This window comes from Gorilla gorilla, chromosome 6 (genome assembly GCF_029281585.2).
Source record: "Gorilla gorilla gorilla isolate KB3781 chromosome 6, NHGRI_mGorGor1-v2.1_pri, whole genome shotgun sequence".
NCBI classification, from domain to species: domain Eukaryota; kingdom Metazoa; phylum Chordata; class Mammalia; order Primates; family Hominidae; genus Gorilla; species Gorilla gorilla.
In genome coordinates this window covers 108,099,227-108,117,292 of record NC_073230.2, presented here as the reverse complement: position 1 = coordinate 108,117,292, position 18,066 = coordinate 108,099,227, and the positions used below count along the sequence as shown (strand labels likewise).

Here is an 18,066-nt window from a genome sequence, read left to right as displayed (position 1 = left end):
TGCGTAGAAAGAAAATTAAAAAGGAGGAATATGAAGAAATTCAGATATGACATTATTAGTTCTGCCACTGGTAGGCGTTAGAAGCAAGAAAAGGGAGACGGACTGAGGAAGCCACTTTGGTGAAACAAAAAGAAAAGCATTTGTTTATTTAAAGCGAGCAAAATGATATGTTTCAGTGGGTGTTTTCTTTGTACTTTGATCTTTTTGTACTGATATTTAAGCTTCTGTTTTATGATCTCTTTCTAATGATAGAACCAGAGCTTGTAGAAACCACTTTAATCATATCCAGGAGTTTGCAAGAAACAGGTGCTTAACACTAATTCACCTCCTGAACAAGAAAAATGGGCTGTGACCGGAACTGTGGGCTCATCGCTGGGGCTGTCATTGGTGCTGTCCTGGCTGTGTTTGGAGGTATTCTAATGCCAGTTGGAGACCTGCTTATCCAGAAGACAATTAAAAAGGTACAAGTAGTCCAAAGAATATGCCTTCTCATTTTGATTGATTCTAACTTCTCTTTTTTTGCTTTGTATTTACCTGCTTTATATTTCATGGTAACTGCTAATTTTGTATCTTTGACATGAAGGTAATTATGAACCACTGCAACTCTATATGATGTGACTTTATGTGAAATGTTATAAGTATAATGTATATTTAACATGACTCCATTGCCATCTTAAATATAAATACCAAATTCTATTAAAAGCTGTCTACGGGCATGCATGTTAGTAGAAATAACTGTTTTAAGTTATGTCCAAAGAGCATGTTGGCATGCTTTTGAATAGGAAATAAGTGAGTATAGTTTGTAAAAGCACATTTATAAAAGAAGTTGCACTTTAGTCAATACTGAGAAAAGTAAAAGTGTGTGTGTGTGTGTGTGTAATGTGTTTAATAATGAAACATAAATCCTTATTAAATTGTAGGTAAACTTGTTTGGTAATACACTGTTTAGTAATCCACTATTTTTATATGTGTGTAATAATCTCATTATCTCATAAATATTTTCTATTTAAGAAGCTTCATATTTGAATCTTAGAAAATACTTTCAGAAATAATGCAGAACATATCTTAGTATAAAACAAATTGACTGTAGTGTGAAAAAACAGAATGATTAGGTGGGCTTTGCACAACAACCTAGAATTCATCTCCCACCCTAGCTTATTCGAATTAGCTACACACTCGCTCATCAGAAACGTTGATTGATAAGGGGAAGAAGAGAATAAAGGGAAGCAGATCTGCTGAAGTTCTAAATCAGGGATGGCAAATTCAAATGGCTGCAGGAGTTTGGATACAGGGGATAAAGGGAAGCAGATCTGCTGAAGTTCTAAATCAGGGATGGCAAATTCAAATGGCTGCAGGAGTTTGGATACAGGGGTTAAACAAAATTTAAGGTGCCAAGAACAAGATAAAATGAAGAACAGGAACTGCTGTGAACTAGACTGTGTGTTTACTGCCTGAAGGCATAAATGTTCATTTTATTAAACATAATACTGGCCAAATAAAACGAGTTCTGCCTTCAACTCTCTACCTGGTTAGGATGGCAATGACCTAGACAAAAGGTTAGTAAGCATAGTGCACAATGGAGAACAGGAGGAATTGAATTTTTATTACATTTTTATTGCTATATTGTTAGTATTTTTAATATTTTTGATCCACAGTTGGTTGAATCTGCAGATGTGGAACCCATGAATACAGAGGGCTGACTGTATTGTGTTTATTGCTAACATATTGCAGAACTTCAGCCTCATGCATTTAACTGAAAAAACATATATAAATTAGTATCCCCTGCCTTGGAATTCTTAGTTTTCTTGATAGTATGTTTAATATAGGCCAATGGAAACAGACAGGTAATAGTGAGGTGTGGGGCTTATCTAATAGTGGGATGGAGTGGCCATTGATCTGACAACCTTCCTACTCATAAACTATGTTCTCACCCAGATCTTATGCAGAGAAAGGACAAGATCAGTGTCTGTGTTAACGTACAGACTACAACATCATTTGGAAAAGTTTTCCAAATTCAAAAATCACAATAATCTTCCAATGCACAGCAATTTAGACTATTTTTTTTGCTGACACATAATTATTGGTCAATAACTGAGTATTGATGATTTAATTTTTTTCTTTGTCGTGCAACAAAACTGGTACATGTAGAGATTCTTTTGGATAGCATGTGAGGTGCTAGCATTTATTTTAATTCTTTAATATTTATCTTTATGCTCATAATAGTTAACCATGAGAAAGTAAGTTTTCTGACATCAAAATGTGCTTTTGTATAATGACTAAGAGAATAATATAATCTCATCTATTGTAAGCTATAACCAGGGGAAGATATATTATAATAAAAAATACCGAGACCTATGAGACTCTAGAATTGAATTGGAAAAGTAAATGCTGTAATACTTTGAAAGAGAAATCTCTCAGAGTATTCAAGAAACTTCAGGAAAAAGGTAGGACTTGATTCAGATTTTAAAGAAGTGTAGAATTTTGAAAGTCTCAAATAACTGCAGTAACCATATTAAAGGACTGATTGATAGTATGAAAAACCCTGTGAAAATGCTACCAAATGCAGTGAAGATGGAAGGAAGAAGGTAGAGAATGTGCCCATAATACTGGATTAACAGCAGAAAAGATTAGAAGTTAACATGGGGTTAGAGTTAGGAAGCAAGCTTAGAACATCAGGCAGAAAAATACTTAACTGATGATACAATACACAATAGTCATTGGTAGTTTTTCAGCAAGTGTAAGATATAATAAAACCTGAATTTAGAGATTAGATGGCTAACATTTAATTCTTACTAAGAGTTTCCTATATACTAGTTCACTTAATCTTCAAAAATATCTGTGAGAAGTTGCTGTTATTTTACCCATTTTACAGGCACGAGTCCTTAAATCAACTTGCCAACTCACCTAGCCAATAGGGAAAGAAGTCATTCTCCAAACGTAAGCAATCTGTAGGAAGAGCCTAGATGGAAAAACCTGGCCTTGTATACTACTCTACAGCAGAAAGGTTGCAAAGTGAGGATACCAGAGATAGGAAAACAAACAAACAAAAAACTGTAGGATATGACCACTCTCAAGGAGAATATAAGATTCTCTTTTAGAAAGATATTTGCATAATCTGCACATTATATAACAAAAGGCACACTGGTCTGGCATGGTTGAGTATATAGAAAAAAAAACTGATAGATAATAGGATGAAATGGAAGCTTGGAGAGACAGATTAAATTAGAGAGAGGAGTAAAAGCATCAAACTCAAGATGTCCAGTGAGTTATTGATAGAAGGTATGTATATACCTTACAAAGTAAAACAGAGGTTTTATAAGTGATGTGTTATGAACATCAGTCTGTGTTTCAAAGGTCAGAGTTCAAACAGATTTGATCATTGCTATAGAGATTAAAAATAAAACTAAACAGTAGATTTACTTTTAGAGAGTTTTAATGGAGAGAGGAAAAAGCAGAAGAATTATTACAGAATTTGTAATAATTCAGAGGCAGGAAGACAAAAGTAGAAAAGGAAAAGAATGATCTTATATGAAGAAACAAAGAGTACAATCCTAGAAGTTAATAGGAGGCCAGAACTCAAGGAAAGAAAGCATAAGATGTTCTCAGGCAGATGAAAATTAAGAAAATAATGATTAGAACATGGTCACCAATAATTTTGAAAGTATACTTTGAGTAGGGTAATAAAGAAGGGGGAATTAAATCAATGGAGTGCTTTTCCTTCTTGTTTTTGAAATAAGAATTATCCGTGCAATCTTTTACAAGGAAAAGAGAAGATTCAGACTTCCTAGTGTAGATTCAAACTCAAGGAGGTGGTACAACAGAGATTCATAAAAACTGTCAAATGACAGTGCACATTGTAAGCCCCCTACACGTCCATAGACTAAGACTCATCATCAGAATCCTTATATTGGTCAAGATGTATGGTACATTTAAGGCTAAGCTTCTTTTTGCTCTCAGATTCCTACACAATCATGTTGACCTTGTTAATTTAGTCATATGAAGTAGGTGGAATATTGTTTGAATAGACTGTTTCTTTTTTCTTCAGTTTACAGACTATTTTTAAACGATATTGGTGTATGTATATCTTTGGCATACAGTAGGAGTCAAATATTTGAATTTTGTGTAAACCTAGAGAGCCAAGTGTCTTACTGCTGCCTCAGAAATACTTAGAGTAATGCTATTTCACAAACATATGGGTTTTGGTACTGTTGACTTGTTATTTGTGTACCATTAAAACTCATTTAATATTACTTTGTTTAGCTGACTAATAGCAAATTAAGAAAGCTATTGTATACAAGTGATATTTTGAAAAAAATAATTAAACTTCTTAATTGAGAATGATGAGAAAATCATTTCATATTTAGTGTAGAGTTGGAGTGCTGTGATACCTTCCAATTCTGAAAGATGTCATTACCATTTGAAATAGTCTAAAACAGTTTAGAAACCTTATTTGTACTTTATTTTTGCTCTTTATTTTCAAGGGATGTCTCTGGTATCCTCATGATTTTTATGGATTATAGCTGCAATCTTTCTTACCAGTATTTTTGACCATGATTCTTAATAGAGTTGTGTGCAGCCAGCAAGTTTATGCAGTCTTTCAAAAAAAAAAAAAAAAACTAAAAATCAATAGCAAGAGCTGCCATGAAAGTAGAAACTACCAAAGCACTGTGGAAAAGGGTCAAAATTCTGCCACCATTTACAAAAGATAATTTATCACTTGACATTATTAATGTCAGTTGATAAAAAGTTTAGTGAATATTGTATAACATAACATAGGTAGTTGTATGCTAAGCAGATTAATGCAGGAACAGAAAACCAAATACCACATGTTCTCACTTGTAAGTAGGAGCTAAATATTGAATACACATGGATATAAAGAAGGGAACAAAAACACCTGGGGCTAATTGAGGGTGGGAAGGGGGGAGGAGAGGGGAGGATCAAAAAACTACCTATCAGGTACTATGCTTATTACCTGCGTGAAGAAATAATCCATACACCAAACCTCCATGACACACAATTTACCTATATAACAAACTTGCACATGTACCTCTGAACCTAAAATAAAAGTTGGAAGAAAAAAACTAAAATTTGAAGAAGTTCTGTAGTTCTAACTATAGAACACCAAAAAGGAATTATAGGTTTCTTTGTTCCTATTAGAGAACTAATATTAAATATCATCATTCAATTATACCATTTTTCCTTCTCCCATTCTTGAAAACAATGATCCTTCTGTAGCTTGTAAGAAATGCCTTCAGACAAAATAAATTGAAATCATGATTCATTAAAATGGTTATACATGGCTGGGCATGGTGGCTCATGCCTATAATCCTAGTACTTCCGGAGGCTGAGACGGGTGGATCACTTGAGCTCAGGAGTTTGAGACCAGCCTGGGCAACATGGCAAAACCCCATCTCTACGATACAAAAAAATTAGCTGGGTATGGTGGCACATGCCTGTAGTCCTAGCTTTTGTGGGGCTGAAGTGGGAGGATCCCGTGAGCCCAGGAGGTTGAGGCTGCAGTGAGCTAAGGTCGCGCCTCTGTACTCCAGCCTGGGTGACAAAGTGACCTGTCTCCCCCCGCAAAAAATTATGTTTGAATTAATAGTCCATATTTTAATCATATAATTTGTTTATATTAACTTTATAATGTATGCTTCTAGTATTTCCAGATATAATAAAATAATTTGTACTTTTTCATAGTATCTAAAAGCTCAAAAATAAATGACTAAAAATATTAAAGATGGTAGTTTGTTTTATATTTAATGATGTAAGAACAACCCAAAATATTTAAATTAAAATAGCAGTATAAAAATGAATTAAACACTATGTATATGTGCATATAGCTGTAATAACAAATGTCACTTAAAGACAATGTTTCAAGAAATAGACAAGCATCTATGTTTCTTCTACTAGTCCAGTTTAATATCAACATAGTTTACTTTTCATGCCAAACACAAAATCTTCCATTTTAGGTACTTACATAAATTCTTGGAGGCTAATTTCTGGGTTTCAGAAACATATTAAAGCTTACTACTCCAACACATTTCACCAAATTTTATTCTGGGTTTTAGTTGATGATGATGTTCTGAAACTAAAGCCATTTTCAGATTCTCTGCATAACTGTCACTACAATTCTAATTCATTCTCAACTTACACACACTTGCATAATGCAAAAACATTAGAATTTCTTTTAACATGGGGAAATGATTCGTTTTAGGCCCAATTACAAGCAAATGGTAGCAGCTAGTGGGAAGGATGGAAGTATGCTTCTGGTTTTTAAGAAAGTTTTTACTTTACTAGAAAGAGAAATATTAAAATGATTAAATAACAGAAAAATAATTGTCACAGGATATTATATAAGTTATTGGCACATGACTGGCTTAGACAGTAAATGCTATGAACCAAGCAATTAAAGCAGAATGGAGAAGTAAATGGTATTAGAGTTCTTCCTCTAAAGGATGGATAGAATTTGTAAAATACTAATAGCTGACATTTATTGAATGTCTGGTTTGTACTAACACTGTTCTAAGTGTTCACGTTTATTGATCCCCATAACAACCTATGAGGATAAATATTTAAGCCACATGAAAATGCCAAAATTCAACTTTTTTTGATTTTCAAAAATACTAAGTCTATATGGTTCAATCTAACATTACTGTTATAATTTCACAGATAAGGAAAGTGAGGTACAAAGAAATTAAATAATCTGCTCAAACTTCAATGATTATTATTATTATTAAGTGATCAAACTCATAGCATCTAATTTCATTGTTGGCCACTTCAGTCTATGCTTTAGGGAAGAAGCCACTATACCTTGTTAGGGTGGGGATAGGGTAAAAAAATCTAACTCGTAGATTAAAATCTGCTAAACATACTTCTGTCTCTTGGTAGAAACTTGTAAAGTCCTTGAAAAGTGAAACAAAATATTTTCTACATTTGTACTCTACTCCATGCATAGCAAAGTATGAAGGGCATTTTAATAATGAAAGTTGTCAGTTATGTAGATGATTATTGCTGTTGCATGAAAACAGTATTCAAGTGAGTGCATGACTACATATAGGATATTAAGGTCCCAACAAACATCTGTTTTCAAATTAATGTAGCAGAATAGAAGTTTCAAGGTCAGTGCTTTCAACCCAGCTATAGACCATGCTATGTGAGAGTCACCAGGTTGAAATCCAGTTGTTGTTGGGGCTTGGTAGTCTGCATGCTCAGAGTCAGGGACAAATACACACATACACATTAGCCAAGTGAGAAAATCTTATATCACTTTTTCTGTGTACATGCTTACCAGCTTTGTACTTCAAATTTAGTAAAATATTTGCAAAATAGTCTAGATAATCCAAATCCAATTTAAAATCAAGTTCTTTTAAATTCACAAAGGACATAACATCTTTTGTTTCTTGTGACATATTTAGTCTTGGTATTCAAGGAGTGACTACAATTTAATACATATAGTAGTGGTAGTGTCAGAAACATATTATTACTACTTCGACTACTTCAATATTTTTCTCTATGTCTCTAAACAAATCATGATGCTATGGAAACTATATAAAATTGAAGTGAAAGGACCTGATTTTTCTATTAACTGCTAGTAAATTTGTCACATAACATTGAGTCAGACATCTCTTTTCTCTAGAACCCATTTTCCACCTCTAAAAAATGGACGGGGTTAGATGGTCCTGATTCTAACAGTTGATAATCCAACACATTCATTTCAACCCTGTGTTTCACGTTTGCCTTATTTGTCGCTAGAGATATTTTTTAAGGGAAAAGTGATTTGTGGCCTTTAGAAAAAAAGGTCTCATACACGTACAATGTCTTTTGGTGTTTAGATGGACACTCATTGTAGAGTTAGGAAGGCATTCAATCCTGTCAAGCACATTCTGTCACAGACTCTCTTCAATTCTATAAGAGTTTGTTGAGTTTCTTTCATTAAGAGATATTAGGTCGGTGCAAAAGTAATTGTGATTTTTGTCATTAAAATTGCAAAAACCGTAATTACTTGTGTACAAACCTAATATGTACCTTGAGAGGCACTTGATGAATAACAGGTATTGTTTTTGAGCATTAAGATTCTAATAGTGTGAGGAGAATAATGTTTGTGTTTGTGTGTTCTCCCTTCTTAAGTCTCTTGAAATGGAGAAATCAACCGTTTTCAGCTTCTATTTAGCTTTGAGCTTCAACATCCTCACCAAACATATTTACATTTAGAAGAATATCCATAATGCTTTAAGCAATTTTGTCTTAATATTAGACTTAGTATGGAAATAAGCCTTTTTGGGAGCAAATAAAAAGTTTTTCAAGGACAATTTGTTGTAAAAAGTGATAAAGATTCCACCACTCTAGTAGGTCCAATGTACCCCGTATAAGTGGATTACAGCAGCGTAGGATTTTGTAATTCCATTTTAACTTGGTGCCCAGTTCTTCTCTAAGGAATTCGCTTATTCCCTACATTAAGCAATAAGTAAAATATCATGAAGATATGAAACTTAATTTGACTTCTACCAACTAAGTGCAGAGGGTGACAGAAAACAAAAAAAAAGAGTCATAGCATGGTGTAAAGGAGGACTAGTCTAAGGGTCAGGGATGAGGATTTTTGTCATGAATTCACTACTGTTTGCCTAGGCTGTCCTTGGGCCAGCCACCTGGTTTCTCAGAGCCTCAGTGTGCTCCACTGGAAAATGTGATCATGTTCAATGTCCTTTCCTAATCTGTCATTCTGTGAAGTGGTGCTTCCAGGTGAAGGAAACAAATAGGTCAGAATGTTCCTGTGGTCATTGTTCTCTTTAGGCTCATTTTCCATGAAATAGTTGTATTCCTCTTCCTGTAGCACACTCAGGTTAAGTTGGAGCTCTTTAACCTGGGCATTCTTCCCAATACTTCATTAGAAATACCGCCTGCTTCAAAATCACCTTTGTTTGCACTATCTACTACAGCGTAATAGACTTCTGGCTCAGAGAGTGAAAGCTGTGGAAGAAAACTAGAAGAATATTTATGTTAACTCCCTTATTTTACAGCTAATGAAGTTGACCCTAGGGAGGTTTGATGACTCTCCACCCAGTCCCAAAGCTCCTAAAGCAAGGAATCGGGTTCCTAATGTAGGATTTTTAATTCTCTTATTGGTGTATTTTCCACTTGTCTATTTTTACCAAAGGAGCATCAGTGATTTTTAGTGGATTTCACAAAGGAGTAATAGGACAGCTTCCTTGTCCTGTTTTTTTCTTTAAAAACTACAACCCAATAATGATGAGTGAGGCTGTTGTAATTTTTGGAAACATATGATAATGGGTTGTTGCAAATATATTGAAAGTTAGGGGCTGTGTGCAGTGGCTCACACCTGTAATTCCAGCCTTTTGGGAGTCCAGGTCAGGTGGATTGCTTCAGCTCAGGAGTTCAAGATCGGCCTGACCAATATGGTGAAATCCTGTTTCTACTAAAACTACAAAAACTAGGTGGGCATGGTGGCACAGGTGAGAGGATCACTTGAGCCTGGGAGGTCGAGGCTGCAAGGAGCCAAGATTGTACCACTGTACTCCAGCCTGGGTGACAGAGCAATATCTTGTCTCAAAAAAAAAAAGAAAAAAAGGTTAGGGAAGCCAGATTGAGCAGGATTTTGAAGACACGGTGTCAAATTTGTGTTCTTCATGTAGATATTTTTATTTTCTTAATGTAGTGAGTGTTAAGTACCATCCTCTGAAGTGTCCAACTCTTGAAGGAAAAGAAAAAGCTTCCAATACCATTAGATTTTTCACTCAGTTTTTGTGTTTTGTTTCATCAATCCAACTTAGGGGCAGAGAAGAAGTTAATGTTCAACTCAGTAAGAACTTTTTTGAACTTCGGTAAAATTTGCTTAATAAATTATGTTGACTGTTGCAATATTTTCAAAGCATCACTCTAAAGCTTGCCGAAGGGTCACTTTAAAGTTTGCCTTAAAATCAACAGTCATGTCTTCAGTATTACACACTGATTCTCTTTGTAAAAGGCTAAAAAGACTGCTGTAATAATAATTTGTTGAAAACATTTCTGCTGCAAGTGTATGGTAAGGTTGCAAAGGTTCTCATGAATGAGGTACTTGGGCTTGGTCCTTTTATTCTGGCTGACTCAAGGCTACAAACAATCTTCCAGAAGTGCCTGTACTTACAACAAAGACATAACCCAAACTTATTTTCTTTTTCATAGCAAGTTGTCCTCGAAGAAGGTACAATTGCTTTTAAAAATTGGGTTAAAACAGGCACAGAAGTTTACAGACAGTTTTGGATCTTTGATGTGCAAAATCCACAGGAAGTGATGATGAACAGCAGCAACATTCAAGTTAAGCAAAGAGGTCCTTATACATACAGGTGAGTGAGTCCCCACAAATATGAGGCACTCTTACCTTGACCATGTATTTCTGAGAAGTCTTCTACTTGGCAAATGTCATTGTATTGAAATGTACTTATTATTTTCTTGCCAAAAATATACTTTAAAATATTTTTCCTGTCTGTATAGAATCCTAATCTAAGAATTTAATGATTATAAGGTATTTATTTTGAAAAAACTGGAAGATATATACATTATCCAAATATTTATTAGACAATATATAGAAAAGATAAACAGATTTTATTATAAACTTACCAGTATCAAATAACTTCCCTATGTTTATGAAGTTAGTGTTTTGTTATTGTGGCATATATTCTCAACAACTCTGAAATATTCCTGCTGAGGAAAAAAAATCAGTTTTCACATCTTAAAATTTAAAGCATATTTTAACAGTGGTTCTCAAAGTGCAGCTGGGCCACAACACAGCAAAGTGCTGGGCCAGCTGCATCAGCATCAACAGGGAATTGGGAAACATGCAAATCCCTCCACCCCATCCCAGACCAAATGAATGAAAGAGTTGAGGCCCACTAAAGAGTTTTTACAAATCCTCGGTGATTTGAATACACAATTTTGAGAACCACCGTGCTAAATTCATTTTTCCTAACTGCGGTGCCTACTCAAGATTTATATTCAAATTAACTTCCGGGTCATATAGATGTTTACATTGATCTATTTTAGTTTCACTCTTATATTTCCTCTAGTGTTGAGACAATATTTTATATCTTTCCTCTGCCTTCCCTGATAGTTTAACACACTTTTGAACAGAATCTTAGAGTATTAGAACTAGAGGAAATGATCAGCCAGAATCTGTCATTTTGTGAGTTAAAAATGCCTGATCCAGTGGATATGAGGTCACTTGTCCATGTTCACACAGATGTAGGTACTGGTAGCTCCTAGATTTTTGTATGCATTTTCTTCCATTTCAATTATAGACACTCTGTCTTTTTCACTAAAAAGGGAAAAAAGGGGGAGATTGAGGTGCCAAAAACACTACCTTAACCAAGGATTAGGAATATATTTATGGTATCCATATGGGAACATAGTTATGTTCTGCTATAGAATTTGTTACCTAAATGTGTATTTTCCCTCACGGATAATCACAACTAGTTATACACCATGATTAGTTCTCATCACAAAGTTTTGTATTTCTAATGATTTTTTATAATTTATAGTTTTAGTATCTTATCTGTTTTGGTTATCGGATAATTGTATAATTTTCCTTCTTCCCCAAAGCATTACTATGCTTCCAGATTGAAAATTCACACCCAAAATAAAATGAAATAACAGGCATGGTGAGGGTGGTGCCTACTACCATAGCACATGACATATAAGCCACAGAGGGCCTTGGTGCATGTCCTGTCTTAGCAGTTTTACCCGAATCGGGTGTCTCTGTGCGCATCTGTGACAATTCATAATTTTGTCAATGAAGACTTAGTTTTTATGGGTACAAAAAAATCTTACCTTAGAATTTTCTTCATGGTCTTAAAGTTTTTATATTATTAGCAAGAGTCTATACAAATATCTTGTTGCAAAGAATGTTGTTAGGTGTACCATATATATATATATATATATATATATATATATATATACACACACATATATATATATGTATTCATAGGTGTATATATACTTATGAAAATCTAGAATTCACATATGACCTAAGGAGAGTATCAGCATAATTGTTTAAGAAATAGAACCTAAGTGAACTGAGTAAGTGTGAGGAAAGAAAATAGTTGTTAGAATTTGAGAACTCATCATGATTTTTTTTGCTTGTTTGTTTGGGGGAAGTTATATTTTTCACTTCTGTTTTTAATTTTATTTATTTTTTGAGGCAAGGTCTTGTTCTGTCACCCACTCTAGAGTGCAGTGGCACGATCACCGTTCACTGCGTCCTCAACCTCCTAGGCTCAAGTGATCCTCCCACCTCAGCCTCCTGAGTAGCTGGGACCACAGGCGCATGCCACTATACCCAGCTAATTTTTATGGGTTTTGTTTTGTAGACAGGGTTTCGCCATGTTGCCCATGCTGGCCTCAAACTCCTGGGCTCAAGCAATCTATGTGCCTTGGCCTCGCAAAGTGTTGGGATTACAGGTGTGACCCACCATGCCCGACCATATTTTTCACTTTTAAATATATTATTTGGGATATGAGAAAACATATTATTGAAATAGTTCTCCTCTGGTAGTTGACAGCTAATCTATATTTTATTCTTAAAGCCTTTAACCTATCTCTCTGAGGGACAAAAAGGGGATGTGTTAGATACATTTGGTTTGCTTAGAGAGGCAATGGAGCAAAGACTGGAGAAGAACAGTTGCATTTACAGCTAAATTTTAGAATCCATAAATAGCTCTTTCTATAACAATTTTAAAGGGATTCCTGATTATCTATAGGTCATCTTGTCTCAGCATGTCACCAAAATAGTCTTTTATTGTTTGCCTGAGTGCCTTAAATAATGGAAAAACAACCAGTACCTTTTAGAAAAAAGTTAACACTTTGATAGTGCATGTGTTGAGCTAAACATGCTTTTTCATAATTAATTATACCCTAAATCCATCTGACATTGGAAGTATGTGAGAATGTCCCTCCTCAAACAGAACCACAGGCTGTATTTGGCCATTGTCTGCTAAAGTAAGCTTGATTACACTTTGACAAGATATGACCTGAATCAAAGCACGAAATTGCTTGGGTTGAGATCTTATGTGTGTTTCTACCTACACCATCTCTATGAAGATGCTGTAATTCCTTCAGAATATTCTTAGATCCGTAATTCATTTTTTGAGTTACTTTACTTTGGAAAGAATATAAAGTAATCTTGAGAAAAGCATAAATTCCTTCCCTTGACCTTATAAACAAACACGTTCCAAAACTTCCATACAGTCTAACTTTTAAACAAAAAATTCAGTAATTATGTTCCCTTTTTAAAACAACATTCTAAAGGCAGGGCTGTTTTAAGGATTTTTCTTTTAGTGACTGCCATCTACTGGTATAATGTTGTCAGTACACTGTAGGTAACGTGACAATTATGTTGCTATTGTTTTAATATATGTGCATATTTCTGAAAATTGAAGTACTTTGATTTGAAATATTAGTAATATGCACACTCATTTAAAATACAATTGTCCTGAGTGCTGTTTCAGATTTTTATATTCTTTGTATGTCTGCAGTACTTCAAGAATAGTAGTTTTAATAAAATTATATTAAAAATATATTTCTAGCCAACTTTGAATCCTCTTTTTAAAGAATCTGAGACATTTGTTTAGTAAATACACTTAATGAGAACTCATTATATACCAGGCATGATGCTTAGAGATACAAAACACTCATAAACCCCTACCCTGTAGGAATTTACATTTTTATTACAATGGAATAAAATGGGTTTTTAAAAAATTCAGTCCAATTGTTTAAGTCTTTACCTTGGCTATCTACTCACTTCACAGGCATTCAGATATGACGGTGCAATTATGATATATATCTTATTTCTTCTCAGTGAATATCTTCCACTCGTGAAATGTATTTTTCCTGTAATAATCACCCTTCACTGCGTTCCTAAAATGTAGTTGGTACTTTGCAGCCTAGATATGTTAGAGTCAGGAGATTAGAACTAGCAAAAGTATTCAGTATACTTGAGGGGTTGGGGAAGTTAGTCTATAACCCTTAAAAATGGAAATTATATTCTTATCTCTAATTCTCATTAAAGAAGTCCTGAAAAAGGAAAAAAGCAGTGCCGGACAGGCCTTGTATTTTGATCATTCTTTCTAATATAAGAAAATGTGCTCTAAATATTCCCCTGCTGAAGCCCCTGTACTTTTTCTTCCTTATCCTCAGGATAAAGTCTCATTTGAGTATTAGATGCAACTCTTTTATGTTTGAGATCTTACTTGTTTCAATAACTTTATTCCCACTACTCTCCTCACCTCTTACTCTGTAATCCAACCACACTCAAATATCTGTATTTCCCAAAACATATTATGTTCGTTCCCATGCATGCTACCATCTGCCATACTTTGCCTAACTAAACTTGTATTTGTTACATAGACCATTTATGTAGACTTGTACTAAAAAGTGTTTTAACCCTCACCCCTACCCTGACCATTCTAAATCTGGATCTGTTTTCTGTTTTCCCATGGAGTCTCCATTATAACAATATTCCTTCTCTCTCACTATTTTAATTTCCAGTTTGCCAGTTTAAGACCCCTTCTGATTAGTTTGCTAGAGACCCTGGCTGATTTCTCATTTTAACACCATTGCTTACATACTATCTGGCATATTCTGTGTGTTCAAAAATCATTTGTTGAATGAATGACATTTGAGATCTAATGTTCACATATGACAAATGTTTTGAATTTTGTTTACTGCTGTTTCTTTAGAGTTCGTTTTCTAGCCAAGGAAAATGTAACCCAGGACCCTGAGGACAACACAGTCTCTTTCCTGCAGCCCAATGGTGCCATCTTCGAACCTTCACTATCAGTTGGAACAGAGGCTGACAACTTCACAGTTCTCAATCTGGCTGTGGCAGTGAGTAGACAAGCAACAAAGTAATCTATTTTAAAATACTCTAGAACTCACGTAATTAATCCTATCATTAGAATTATTAGGTTTTACTTGTTTTTCCATTTGTATCAAAACGTATTCCTGTATCATTATTTTGAATGGAGGCATGGTCATTTGGAAAGTGACAAAATCGTAAGAATCGGCTGCATTAGAAGACCACTTTATTTTTTTCATTATTTTTTGTCGAAACATTCTCTATACTTAATTTCAATTTTATAATAGATTACAGGAAGATGCTTAAGAAACACGTACAATATTTGTTTCAGTATGTCTTTAAATGATAGACTTTTAAGTATGTAAGCAACTATATAATAAAAGGTTTCCAAACGCAGCCTGTAAGAAATCAGGCAAATTTTACTATAAGCAATAAACCATTCCAAGCTTTCCAGACAGTGTACCAGTAGCTGTACCAGTGGGCAATAACCTTTAACCAAACAAAAAACAAACAAACAAACAAAAGCACTTTGCAATTTGTTGCTGCCAAATGGGGAGAAAAAAGAGTATATAAACTTGATGGAATCACAACTGTCAATATAATTTAAGGGAAAATAAAGTCGATAAGGTTGATGGTGTCTATTGTTTGGAAAGTCGAATTCGGCTGTTTGCTTGGGGCTCTAGAGACCACACCACTGAACAAACATAAAACTCCGCAGAGTCTAGCTATCCGCCAACAGGGGGTGCCGTCCAAACTCATGGCAAATAAAGGGTATTTGGTGCTCACCATTCGCAACAGGCGGGCATTTATGTGGATGAAGTACAATTTCTTCAGCAAGCTCAGCTAAAACTCTTAAGGGGCAAATATGAACTCTGCATTTTAAGAAAAATAGAAAACGAAAACACAAAATCCTAAAAAGTATATGAAGGCTCTGCATTAGCACACTGGCATCAAACCACACATCCACAGCACATCCTAATTCTATGGGAAACAATCCTTGCTTATCGGAGGTGCATATCTAAATTCAATAGCTTACCGATATCTTCTTGGGAGTAAGCCAAAAGGAAACAGAAAACCCACATTAAAAAAAGAAGTTTCTTTTCCTAAACATTTTCCTGAAGCTGAAATTGAAGTGGAGAGGACGTCAGTTGTCCTCGTCGAAATCGGAAATCGTAGTCCTCCTCATCCTCCCCAACCTGGGACACCGGGGTCTTCACCCTGGAGATGCTGTACTGAGACCTGTTGGAGCTTGTGGCCAGCATTTCATCCGCACCATTGGTCAGGTCACTGGCAGAGAGCCTCGTGCCATTAGACGTGGAACCTGCCGTTGTGATGAACACGCCTGCAACAATTGTCTGCGCTATTTCTGTCACGTGTGGCTCCAGCGCCTTTGGGACCAGACTTACGGCTTTTTTTTTTTTTTTTTAAGTTCTGGGATACATGTGCTGAACGTGCAGGATTGTTACATAGGTATACATGTGCCATGGTGGTTTGCTGCACCTATCAAACCATCATCTAGGTTTTAAGCCCCGTATGCATTAATGCATTAGATATTTGAGAAGACCACTTTAAGTGTATCATTAAATAAATAGAGCTTAACTTGGAATGTCGTCTTCTTGTGGCTGGCACCGAGGCAAAGAAATGTAATCATCTAGGAATTAGACGAATTGCATTTTGAGTTTTGGCAGGATCTGGCAGTAATTTTAAAGATAAGCTTTAAAAAGTTTTGTATTAAGCTCAATATTAGCATTTAATCCATTTATTTGTTAAAATCCAATATTGTATTCTTGTCTTAAACAGTGACTTTGTTTTTGTAGGCTGCATCCCATATCCATCAAAATCCATTTGTTCAAGTGGTCCTCAATTCATTTATTAAGAAGTCAAAATCTTCTATGTTCCAAGTCAGAACTTTGAGAGAACTGTTATGGGGCTATAGGGATCCATTTTTGAGTTTGGTTCCGCACGCTGTTACTACCACAGTTGGTCTGTTTTATCCTGTAAGTACCAAATATGAATGGCAATATTATTACATTTTAATTGAATTAATTCAATGGCATTGGCAAGGCATAATTTTATAATTTATCTCATTAGTCTTATTGCTGATCTGGAGACATATATCCTAACTTTTTAAAAAGTCCGCTTCTCATTATAGCTTCAGCTTTCCTAGTTGGGAAATTCATCTGAATTTAACAATTAAATTTAAACCTGAAGAATAGATTTAATAAGGTTTCTACTCATTTATAAATACACAATTTTTTTTAAATTAGCCGGTAAGCTAGTCTGTAAATCTTTGAGCGCTGTTTTTGGCTTTTATTTCCCTATTCACATAATCAAGTTTAATACCATATTTTTATTTGTTTTAAATATACTCCTCATTCCTCCTTTTCTAGACCTCTTACAATTTTAATTTATATTTAAAAGTTAGCCTAATGTTCACATCTCAATACTGATAAGGTAATAGACTTCATTTTAATGGGATTTGTAAATAAGAATTTTTAGTAGTCCATAATGTCATGAAATGGCAGCTTGAAGATTAAGGAAAATGTGAACTTGATGGTGTACTTGATTACTGCTTAATGTTTTGAATTACAAATAGGATAAGCTAACTACTGAATTGGAAGTTGGACTATGACTTCATTTGGCACCATATGTGAATATTTATGTTCTCTAGTTCATTGTTTTACTTTTTAGATACTGTTAGGATTACAAGGTTATATATCAATTATAAATGAATGTAGAAAGCCATAATGAATCAAATTCATTCTGATTTTAACTCAATACTCATAGCTCTTTCTTTGGCTAATGCTTTAACTTTTGGATGTCTAATTTTTATCATTTTAGTAACCACTTATTAATGATTGTAACATTTAGAATACCCCTAGAAATCATTGTTCTTATAGGTTTGTTCAATGTCCCTCACCTCAACATAGTAAGAATAGTGATCAAAATGCCCTCATTGACTTAATTATGACAAAGAGTGCTAGAGTTCACATCATGTCAGCTTCTGATATGTATCTTCTTTGTCGCAGCATCTAGCACTTATTTCTAGGCACCTTTCACAATTTTTAAGGCCAATAATTTAAAAACATGTATTGCAGATATATTTCAAGTCATTTGAGTAACCAGTGATTGAGAAATGTGAAAGTGAGTTATGTATTGTACAACTTTGAAAAAATGACTTGTTCTAGAAGTAACATTTTCCCATACATATATTTCAG

General features: G+C 34.6%; 1 protein-coding gene across 7 annotated transcripts in view; it reads left to right on the top strand.

Annotated features, from left to right (window-relative positions):
- Positions 1–18,066, top strand: part of CD36 (CD36 molecule (CD36 blood group)) — a 191,877-nt gene that overhangs the window by 161,060 nt on the left and 12,751 nt on the right. For all 7 annotated transcript variants that reach the window (XM_063708677.1, XM_063708676.1, XM_004045654.5 and 4 more), the window contains 4 exons: positions 253–461; positions 10,183–10,343; positions 14,730–14,877; positions 16,666–16,845. In XM_063708677.1, coding sequence (XP_063564747.1) covers positions 342–461; positions 10,183–10,343; positions 14,730–14,877; positions 16,666–16,845 — 609 coding nt within the window. In that variant the 5' untranslated portion in view covers positions 253–341. The remainder of the gene's footprint in view (positions 1–252; positions 462–10,182; positions 10,344–14,729; positions 14,878–16,665; positions 16,846–18,066) is intronic.